The 11,544-nt window shown below is 39.4% G+C and overlaps 1 protein-coding gene across 1 annotated transcript in view; it reads right to left on the bottom strand.

Moving 5' to 3' along the window:
* Positions 1 to 11,544, bottom strand: part of FAM168A (family with sequence similarity 168 member A) — a 199,124-nt gene that overhangs the window by 64,054 nt on the left and 123,526 nt on the right. The window contains exon 2 of the mRNA XM_045293097.1: positions 7,882 to 7,969. Coding sequence (XP_045149032.1) covers positions 7,882 to 7,951 — 70 coding nt within the window. The 5' untranslated portion in view covers positions 7,952 to 7,969. The remainder of the gene's footprint in view (positions 1 to 7,881; positions 7,970 to 11,544) is intronic.

The following is an 11,544-nucleotide window of genomic DNA, read 5'->3' as shown; positions in this document are numbered from 1 at the left end:
TACAAATATGCTTGACACACAATGGATGGATGGATGGATTGTGATAAGAGTTGTACGAGCCCCCAATAAAATGATCTTAAAAGAAAAAGAAAAGAAAAGGTGAAGTGTCAGGGTTGTTAAATAATGTAAAAAGCAACAACAAAATCCCTTTCCCTCATGGCAATCTTAACCCATATTGACCCTATAAGGCCTATAGGATCTCCAAAGTTGTAAACTTCATGGAAACACTGCCTCATCTTTCTCCTGCAGAGCTGATGGGTTCCAGCCAAAGACCTGTAAGCAGCCAAGAGCTAACCACTGTGCCACCAGAGCTCCTTTTGTATTTACAGATAATTTATTGGCCATGCAAGACTTCATAATAAATTTCAAACCATGACCTCTGTTCTCTATGGCCACTACCCCATCGCCTCTAACGCAGGCAACCCTCATTACAACCAACTTGACCCTCTAAGTTTGCTTCTTCTTCCCTCAACTATCATCTGTTGGCCAGGAATAGTCTTTGAGCTCCTCATAGGAGAGGTTCTCAAGTCCCCAGAAATGGAAAGGCAGTCTAGTTTACTACTGGGGGTAGTAAGATACATACATCTTTTAAGACAGACCACCTTGCTGTAACAGAAAGTATATGCACTTTGAAATCATTAGGACTTGGGTTCAAATTTTATATCTCTTAGAAACCACATATACCAGGCATGACCTGAATTAACCAGTTTATCTGTAAAAAAAGGAGTACTGTGAGGCATGTAACTTTTAAAAGTTATAATTAATATACATGTTAAATCCCTTTTAACATAGCTATTATTGTTACTAACAGTAACAAATGTTGATTATAATACACTATATCAGAACCGATTACAAGAATCTACGTATAGCCTCCTCCCTGGGGGATGGACAGCAGAGAAGAGGGCGCGCGGTGGGGGTGGGGGACGTCGGACAGTGGAATATATGACAAAATAATAATAATTTATGAATTATAAAGGTTCATGAGGGAGTGGGGAGGGAGGGGGAAAATGAGCAGCTGATATTAAGGGCTCAAGTAGAAGGCAAATGCTTTGAGAATGATGAAGGCAACAAATGTACATATGTGCTTGACACAATGGATGTATGTATGGATTGTGATGAGAATTGTACGAGCCCTCAATAAAATGATTGTAAAAATACACTACATCAAGCACTTGTTTATAAATTGTTTCACTTGGATCTTATGTTTCTAGTGCTATGAAGAAAAAAATTATATGAAAATCAGCATACTGGGCAGTGGAGGCTGGCAGGTAGAGTGGCAGGTTGGGAGGGAGTTGAGGAAGGAGGCAGAAAAGAAGCTGTGGGAAGTGGGGGGAGGGAGGGAGGAAAAAACAGAAAATCTGCATACTGTACAGAACCTAGAAAAGCTGGATAAACTGTAATAAATACCTCATTCATAGCACATAGGCACAGTCGAAAATTGAAGGAATAAAAAAATAAAACCTGAAGGATTAAAAAATAAAGAGGAAAGTAAGCACTGTACTGATGTTGGGCTGCTCTGAGGTGTTTTGAACTGGGTAATTAAAGGACTTGCTTTTCATTATCCTGGTGGTACAATCGGTTAAGTGTGGGGCTGCTAACAAAAAGGTTGGTGGTTTGAATCCAGCAACCATTCCACAGGAAAACGATGAGGTCGTCTGATCTAATGATTTATTTCTCTGGAGTAGTTACTACTGTGTGCTATAGGGTAGCAATGAGTCAGGATCAACTAGAAGGCAGGAGTGAGTAGGTATAAGGTAAGAAACTTAGGACCCTAGAGAGCCTAAAAGCTGAAATTAATGTACCTCTGCATAAAGCTGCCAGGATTTTAAAGAAATTATATTGCCAAGGATTTTTTAAGGTGTTTTTTGTTTGTGTAATCAACCCAAAAGAACAGAGACAAAAAAGAAAGCTTATTAGAAAAAAGGCTCTCTAAGAATTTGAAACCCTGGTTTTTGTGAAATCTGAATTTACACTACTTGTGTGGAATTTATACTACCTGTGTGGTCTTAAAATTCCCAGCAGAGAAATTACCTTAAAACAGTTTCACAGACTGTTAACCAACTTGTCCAAATTCAACCTGCTAGTATTACCTAACAGAGCTGGAATTTGAACCTCGTGGTTGTTCAAGGAGGCCTGGTGGCACTGTCGGGTAAGCATTAGTCCGCTAATCACAAGGTAACCCACCACCAGTTCTCGGGGAGAAAGATGAAGATGTCTATTCCCATCGAGATTTACAAAGTTCGAAAAGCCCTGTATAGAGTCATAACGAGTCAGGATCAACTCAATGGCAGAGTTTTGTGTTGTTCATTCAAGAAACCCTGTGACACAGTGGACAAAGCATTTGGCTGCAACAGATATGTGAGCAAAGAGAGACAGTGGGCAGTGTGAGATATGAAAATAATAATAACTTATAATTTATCAGCGGCCCATGAGGGTGGGAGGGTAGGGGAAGGAGGGAAAAAAGAGGAGCTGATACCAAGGTCTCAAGCAGAAAAAAAAAAATGTTGGCAACACATATACAGATGTGTTTGATACAACTGATGTATGGATTGTTACAAGAGCTGTAAGAGTCCCCAATAAAAGGATTTAAAAAAAAAGCAGTCGATTACTAGCCAAAAGGTGGTGGTTCCTGCCCAACCCAATGGCTCCTTGAGAAAAAGCTTAACAATTAGCTTCCATAAAGATTTACAGCCAAAAAAACTTTAAAAAAAAAAAGATTTACAGCCTACCCTATTCCCAACCTGTGGTAGTTATGTAATCTATTGTCAATTTGAGAGGATTATGAGGGGGTGGAGTCTAGCCTGTCAATCATTGTATAGCCAATGAGGCCTCTGTGTGGGCATGGCCTTCCCCTGAGGATTTCTGGGAATTCTTGTATTTTCTCCTAGGAGGCGGAAAACACTCTGCTCACTCCCTGAGAGACTCTCCGCTGATAAGACACATGGAGCTACGCTAGACCTCTGGAGCCGGAGAAGCCTCGTTGACACCCCTGCCCGCGCTGAGATGCTTATGTTGCCACTGGATCCACAAGACTTCCCACCCACTGGCCTGTGATCTTCCTGCATTCGGTGTCATTGCATGTGTTTCGTGAGTCAGAAGAGGACTTTATTCATGGGTATCAGGCATATGGGCTAATATCGGACTTACGGACTTGATCTGGGCGGGAATGTGTTCTCAATATTCAATTGCTCTTGTATATAAACCTCTTTCTTATACACGTGAGTGTCCATGAATTTCTTTCTCTAGTCTACCCAAACTAACACACAACCCTACTTGTGTAAATAGTGTCAAGTTACTTAGGAGTTTAATCTGTACAGGTTACTAGTTCATGTACTGCAGTTCATAGCTGGCCTATACTGGTATCATTTTCTATTCTCAACAGTGTTTTAAATTCTATGTCATTGGCTAAATTAATGACTCTATCAAAAGAATCACCTTATATCCCAGGGGAGTGATTGATAATGTCCCCTAACACAATTTGACAATGATGTTTATAAGATGAACCACAGAAATATAGAAATCCTAGATATATGAATGGATTTTGAGCTCCCACTCAATTCTAGCCCCAATTTAAGAATAATTAGTTCTTATGACATGCCCCTGCTTAATGCTCGGCCTTATAAAGAGACTGCTATATATGGGTGCTATAGCAAGGTGTGGTGAAGAAACCAGATGACGCCTAGCAATCAGAATGAATAGTGTCTGAGGTCTTAAAGGTTTCCAAACAAGCACCATCTAAGTGAGGCCTCAACTAAGACCACATGGAAGAAGCACAGCAGCCTGTGTGACTCAAAGACTGCAAATATTATAATCCAAATCTGAAAGAAAGGATAGTATCAGTGCTTAAACTGTGAACACTTGATCTCCAGAAGGCTGTGAGAAACCCCAAATCCATTTGCAGGGTCCCCACATGGATTAAATCTTTGGTGAATTCCCTCTGACAGATAGTTGAAGGATGTACCAGTAAAGAGCCCTGTTATCAGATAGAAAACACTGTAAAGTAAATTATGGCAGACATATTTAGGTTAAAATGTAATATCTTATCACTTTTATATTAATATCTTATCATTGACCACTTTAAAGCTATTTCTATTTTTTTTTAATGAAGGGGAAATACAAGTGAAGTAAGCCTCTGGTGAATCCCCTCTGACCATAGACCAGGGATGTGAACAGCCTTATTACCATGCAGAATGCACAGCAAGGTAGAACACAGCAGATTTAGTTACGATAACATTGGCACATTATCATTTGAACTCTCTTTTGACTCATTTTAAATTTGTCCCACCCAGTTTTTAATATTTTCAGCTTTCTTTTTGTTTGAAGTTTTTCTCTGTTTTACTTTGTTTTTGTTGTTAGGTTTTGTTTGTTTTAATGTTTTTCTGTATATGAAATCTAGGATAGGTAAATCTAGAGAGACAGTTCCTGGGTTAATAGCTCCTTAGGGATATGGTAAGGAATACTGGGGGGAAACAGGGAGCTAATAACAATAAATATGAGTAAGAAAAAGTTCTAAAATTGACTGTAGTAATGCCTGTACAACTGTTTTTAACGATGATTAAACTATTGAATTATATGGTTTGGGAATTATATGTCAATAAAACTATATATATATGATTTACTACCTTGAAAACCCCATGAGCTAGTACTACTTGGTCCTACAATCAGGTCATTATGAGTCATAACTGACTCCAGGATATCAAGATTTATGTTTTGGTTGATCATGAAATTAAAACATATTTACTAAATTGTACCAATCTGAAACAAGGTCTGTTCCCTTTTTGTTGTTCCCTCATCGAGTGAGTTCTGACTCATAGCAACACTGCAGGCCCCTCTTCTTATGTTGCAGTCACTGTGTCAATGCATCTCATTGAAGGCCTTCCTTTTTGTCACGGCAATTCTACTTTATCAAGAATGATGTCCTTCTCCAGGGATTGGTCAAAAGTACGAGAGAAGTCTCACTGTCCTTGTTTCTAAGTTCTTCCAAGACAGACCTGTTTGTTCCATTGGCAGTCCAGGGTACTTTCATTATTCTTTGCCAGCACCATAGTTCAAATGCATCAATTTTTCTAGTCTTTCTTATTCAATTCAATGTCCCATTTTGACATGCATATTAGGCAACTGAAATTACTATGGTTTGGGTCAAGGGCACCTTAGTCCTCCAAGTAACATTCTTGCTTTTCAACACTTTAAAGAGGTCTTGTACAGCAGATTTACCTAATATGTCTTTCTAATATAGCACACTTCTTTGCGCAAATCAATAGATAAACACAACTGTTTTCCTCCTCCTCAAATTTAGCCACTCAGAAAGAATGAAGGATAATGGCAAACTGGACACCCAGGCCCCACAGGATTCCCCGGGTTCTGGCTGTCAAACACATTTACACTGCTAAAATTCCCTGAGCTGGGAAGAAGAAGAGCAACAGGCTCCTTGAGCTACAGGGGCATGAGGTATTGCCCAGTGAGTTCTGGTGACTGGAATTTATATAATTAGTATAAATATGCAATAGTATTTTAAACAGAAATAATTTACTTTTAAGGCTGAATAATAAGACAATGAAGCTAATATAATGAATAAAACATATGAGACTGATAGGTGACAGCTGCAGTCATATCAGACTCAGTCTCCAATATACTTCTGAATGTTGCAAAACAGATGCTCAGCATTGAGGAAATCCTGATTTATAAACTTAAACAGCTGTAAATGGTAGGGTTTTTTTTAAATTAACATGTATCTTAGAAACTTAACACAGGTGTGCACGCTTTATAAAAGTGTTTCTGTATATATATTTTTAATCAAAAGTATGAGGAATCCCTGAAGAATTTCCCTAGGGTTCTTCAAGATCACAATTTGGAAACAACTAGACAAGGAGTTCTCTGAGATCCCTCCAGTTCTCAGCCCGAGATTGTACAAAACATTATTTTTGTTGTTCACTGCAGTCAAGTCAGTTCTACCTCATGGCAACCCCATAAGTACAAAGTAGAATTGCCTCATAGGATTTTCAAGACTAGGATCTTTAAAAAACAGATCACCAGGCCTGTTTTCCAAGGAGCCTCTGGGTGGATTCAAAAGGTCAACCTATTGGCTAGCAGCCAGTGCTAAACTGTTCATACCACCCAGGGATTTCTTTTTTCCTCTTTATTCCAGCTAATCTTAAGGACCACCATGTGTCTATTTATACTGTTATCTTCACCTTGGATTTAAACTCATAAATGCAAGGGGACTTCAAAACGTTCAGGAAAAATGGAATTGAAAGGTGTGTTAGTCTGGGTAGACTAGAGAAACAAATCCACAGAAACATATGTATATGAGAGTTTTATATAAAGGGTACGTGTACATTAAGAAAGCATCCCAACCCAGTACTGTCCAAGCCTGTAAGTCCAACATTAGCCAGTATGTCCAACACCAATTAACGAAGTCCTCCTCAATCTCACAAAATACACGCAATGCTGACTGCTGGAGGAAAGCCTCATCAGTGAGTGTGTAAGCATCTCAGCGCTGGCAGGGGTCTCCACATGGCTGATCCATCACCCAGGGCTGCATTGGGGTAGGTCCATGTGACTTCTCAAGGATGTCTCACAGGAACTGAGCCTTGCCAGCTGAAGCAGGGAACTGACTACGGCAGCTGTAGCCTGGTCCAACCATCAGAGAGCAAGAGACCCGAGAACCAGAAACATGAGGCTCACCGAGCCATTTATCGGTCCACCTCTCAATTAATCCCACATGTGTTTATCAGCCAGGTTGGCACAATAAACCTTAACTATATCAAAGGGGAACAGAATTTTTCCATGAACATTTTGATGCACCGTAGTATTCTTGAAGCCTTACACATATTTTTTCATTCACTTATACTCCCACAATCCTACCACCTTTATTTATGTGTAAATAACTATATATCTATAAATAATTTGTAAATCATAATAGCCATCAGTTACTTTGTGCCAGGTAATAAATACTGAGCACCTCACTAGTTTAATCCTCACAGCAATCATATGAAATAAGCTAATACTAATAACTTCATTTTATACATGGAAATACTATGGTTCTGAATGATTTTAAAACTTGCCTAATATTAAAGAACAAAGTGTTTTTTAGAAAAGTGCTACCTGAGCTCAGTGCTGAGTTCTTTAAAAGTAAGGTAAAGCTCAGGGACAAAGGAATTCCAGGTAAATTGGGTTATGTCTGCAAGGCAAGCAGTTGGTAAAGAGTTACAGTCTCAGAAACTCACAGGGGCATTTCTACCCTTTCCTATAGGGTTGCCATGCATTGGAATTGACTTGATGATAGTGAGTTTGGGTTTTAATTGTGTGTGTGTGTTGTTGTTGTTGTTATTGTAACTATGGTTCTCCCATCTGTAAAATGGTGATAATGAGCTTACCTGATATAATCCCTTCACGGTTAAAGTAGACTAAACTATGTGAAACTGCCTAGCATGAGCATGAGGTCAACCCATAGTAGAAACTCTTTAAATATGTCTTACCTTCTCCCTATCCAGCAATGCAAGTCTTAGAAAAGGAGCCTTGGTGGCATAGTTATAAATAGTTACAAGTTGAGCTGCTAACCTCAAGGTTGGCAATTCAAAGCCACCAGCTGATCCATGGGACAAAGATGAGGCTTTCTGCTCCCTTAGAGGTTTATAGTCTCAGAAAACTACAGGAGCAGTTCTTCTACTCTGCCCTATGGGCTCACCATAGTCAAAATTGTCTCAATGGTAATTAGTTTGAGTCTCAAGAATACCATTTCCTTCTACACCAGATTCTCTAAAGTTTCCAAGCTTTACCAGGGTTTTATAGAGGTGTAGTACACTAACAGCTATTCACCAAGTTGTGGTAACATCCTTAACCTCCAGTTCTCAAAGTAAGGGTCATTCCCACACCACTCACCTGTGTAGGCCATGTTCTTAGGGTTGCCATAGGGTGCCCCAGGCTGCACGGGGCTGTACACAGGGTTCATTTTGGAAGACTGAGGATTCTACAGAAAAAAAGAAAAAAAGCACAGAACTTATTATTGATTACTCATTCTCCTTAATATCAGCTTTCCCTCTATGATCTCCAATTTACACTCAAAGGGAAATATCATCATGGTGTTGTGGGAAAATAACCAAACACAAAGTTGTTGTTGTTGTTGTTTTTCTGAGGGTGGGGGTTACTTAGCCTGATCCTAGGTATATTTCTCATTTCACAAAGACACTACACTAAGAAGCAGAGTGGTGCCATAACGTGCCTAAGATTAACACAAGCCTTCTGGCTCTGAGTTCAATCTCAGCCCCAATATACCACAGACTACTGACCTCAGCATACTATGTAACATTAATCAGCTCACTTCTTTCTCTAGATCTCACTGTTCAATGTAAAATGAGAGAATTATTTCAGGATCTCTGAGACCCCTCATAACTCTAATGATGCCAATCCTAGTAAAGTATATGCCTCCCTTGCTTACTGGGAGAACCCAGGGATCTTGCTATGAGCGCACAAAGTACTGGAAAGAAGAGCAGCAAATGCTTCACCTGCCCCTCACACCTCCACTTGACAAAGTACCAGTTACTAACAGCTTTAAATAAAAACAAAACAGGAATTTATTGTCATTTATCATTTTAATGGATGGAACAGAGCAAACATGGAACATAGCCAGGATCTCTTTAGAAATTTATGCAAAGGAAAGAAATAATCTTGGAAATTTGTGGGCCATTAATGATCACCTGCACATATGTGCTGTTCATTATCTTAATGAAGCACCTTCTCCATTCTGATTAATGGAAACTCCATCATTAAACTCTATTAGCCAGGCAATTTATTTCAGCAACTATTTGTGACACATAGGTCGACACACGTTTGAAAATGTGTCTCCAGTTGTTATTTACATTTCGTAAAAATCAAACAATTCTCTCCTAACTAGACTTACACGTTAGATGGGCAATTTTTTTGTGGGAGGCGGTAATTAACTTCTCCTACAGCACCTCAAGATAAGAAACAAGGCAATGTTGAAGGCAAAGAAGTCAATAGCTGGCTTTACTGCTCTGCTATTAGTCTGCCCAGAATGTTGGAATAAGAGGTGAAGAAAGAGTGAGCTCCCACGGAATAGAAGTTGGAGCAGCCAGAAAGGTAAAAGTTAAAATACTACTGGTCGATTTCAGAGGGTATCTTCTAGAAATATATCCTCAACACATCCTTGGCAAACCATCTCAAGGAAATAAGCTAGATTCAACTGGCATCTGTTCACAAACTTAAACTAGGATTACTTGGGGGTGAAAGTTAAAGGGAGATAATAGATTTCAGCTCAACGGAAGGGAAAAATACAGCCAGCTATTTAAGAACAGAGTCAAGCAACACCTCACGGAGAGTTTAAGAAAGATCACAGTTGTTAAAACACAAAGCAAATGATGAAGTGGTGTACAGACATAAACAATAAGGATGAACACAGAGTAGTACCACAGAAGATTGGTTGCACACTTCGTCTGCCTTTGATCTCTCTTCTACCCAACCAGTTCTCTGCCTAAAACGGTTGCCATGCTAAGCTGCACAACTGACCCTGTAAACTCTCCTAATGAGAAGGCACGTTGTATCACTGATTGGACAAAGTATGAAATTGCTTGTCATAACAAAAGAAACTCATCAGTTTTGAAAATGGTCTTCTGTTTCTGCAAAATGAGGGGCACAGCCACAGGAGGATTTCATGCCTGGGCCAGCACTCCATAACAGCATCAATTTCAATCCCAACTAATGACTGATAAGAATGAGATCTACCAAGAATTCAAAATTTGGAATAAGAATGTGACAGCCACTCTGGGAGCTGCTCAAAGGCAAGCAGACTTCCTGGATCCTAAGAGGAGGTCAGCCTTTCACAACAGAACCTATATACTTTAACAGCATCAGAGACAGGCTAAAAACACAGGTTCTATGATTTGGCAGATTTAAGTTCAAATCCTGGAAATGCCACACATCAACGATGCGGCAACAGAAACCCCCTGAACCTTTCTGAGCATCAGTTTCTACTAATCACAAAATGATAAAGAATAATACCTACTTGGTAGAATTGTTGTAAGGTTTGTTTTTGAAGTTAAATTTACTGTACTAATGCAAGCTATGACAAAATAATAATTTATAAATTGTCAGGGGTTCATGGGGAGGGGGAAGGGGGGCGTGCGGAGGGAGGGTGAAAAATGAGGAGCTGATGCCAGGGGCTTAGATGGAGAGCAAATGTTTTGAGAATGATGAGGGCAATGAATGTACAAATGTGCTTCACACAATTGATATATGTATGGACTGTGATAAGAGTTGTATGAGCCCCTAATAAAACGTTTTTTAAAAATTTACTGTACTAAAATTTACATATAATAGAATTCACCTTTTTAAGGTATATGGGTCCATGAGCCCCAATAAATGTATATAGTTGGACAATCAAGACATATTTTCACCACCCCAAAGAATTCCTTCATGCCACTTTGCAATCAATGCTATGACCATCCCAAACACTGATCTGTTTTCCATTGCTTTAATGATTTTATAGGTGTGTGTCCCTTGTACAATAACTGATCATTGTTAATATTCTTCCAGAGAACAGTAAAACAAATTGGTGGAAAAAGGAGGGGTAAGTGTGTTTTGCATGTGGCAAGGACATGAATTTGGTGATGAGGGTGGGGGTGGGGGCATGGGAAAGAGTGGAATGTTAATGACTGAAGACAGAGAGAGTGACCCCAAATATGTGTTGTGACCTAACTTCTATCCTTGAGGTTAAAATCCCATTTGGGAATGGGATATCTTTAATAAGCTAATATGACATGATTGGTGTCAGGTTCACAGAGTGAGTCAATCTGTTTTGAAATATAAGAAAGATATAACAAGCAAGCTAGCAAGCAGAGATGGGGATGGCAGATGCCAAACCACATGGAAACAGCCCAGGACAGAAGCTTAAAGATAAAGGCGTTCCTCCAGAGCGGCCACAAGAGAAAGTTTTCCTTGGGAGCTGTACTCTGAGACTAAGAAAAATGTCTATTCAAGTCGCCCACTTGCTATGTATTTCTGCTACAGAGCACTAGGTAACTAAAACACCATATCACATTAAATAAGATATATGAATGGCTAAAAAGGACATGAAAAGAATACTCAACATCATTAGCCATTGTTGTTGTTTAAAGTGCTGTCAAGTTGGTTCCAACCCATAGCAACCCTACAGATAACAGAACAAAATACTGCTAAGACCTGCACCACCTTCACAACCTCATATATGTTTGAGCCCATTGTGCAGCCACTCTGTCAATCCCAAAGATGTCTTCCTCCCTTTCACTAACCTGAACTTCAACAAGCATGATGTCCGTCTCCAAGCATTGGTCCCTTCTGATAACATGTCCAAAGAATGAGAGAGAAAACCTCGCCATCTGTACTTCTAAGGAGCTGTACTTCTTTGAAGATTTTTTTCTTCTTCTGGCAGTCTATAATTATTCACTATTCCTCATCAACACCATTAATTCAAAGGCATCTATTCTTCTTTGGTTTTCCTTATTCATTGTTCAGCTTTTGTATATATATTCCGCAATTTAAAATACCATG

Source organism: Echinops telfairi, unplaced genomic scaffold, assembly GCF_000313985.2.
Source record: "Echinops telfairi isolate 266 unplaced genomic scaffold, ASM31398v2 ScPeMD7_1713;HRSCAF=2227, whole genome shotgun sequence".
In the NCBI taxonomy this organism is placed as follows: Eukaryota; Metazoa; Chordata; class Mammalia; order Afrosoricida; family Tenrecidae; genus Echinops; species Echinops telfairi.
Note: the sequence above shows the minus strand (reverse complement) of the source record. Positions and strands in the feature narration are given on the sequence as shown.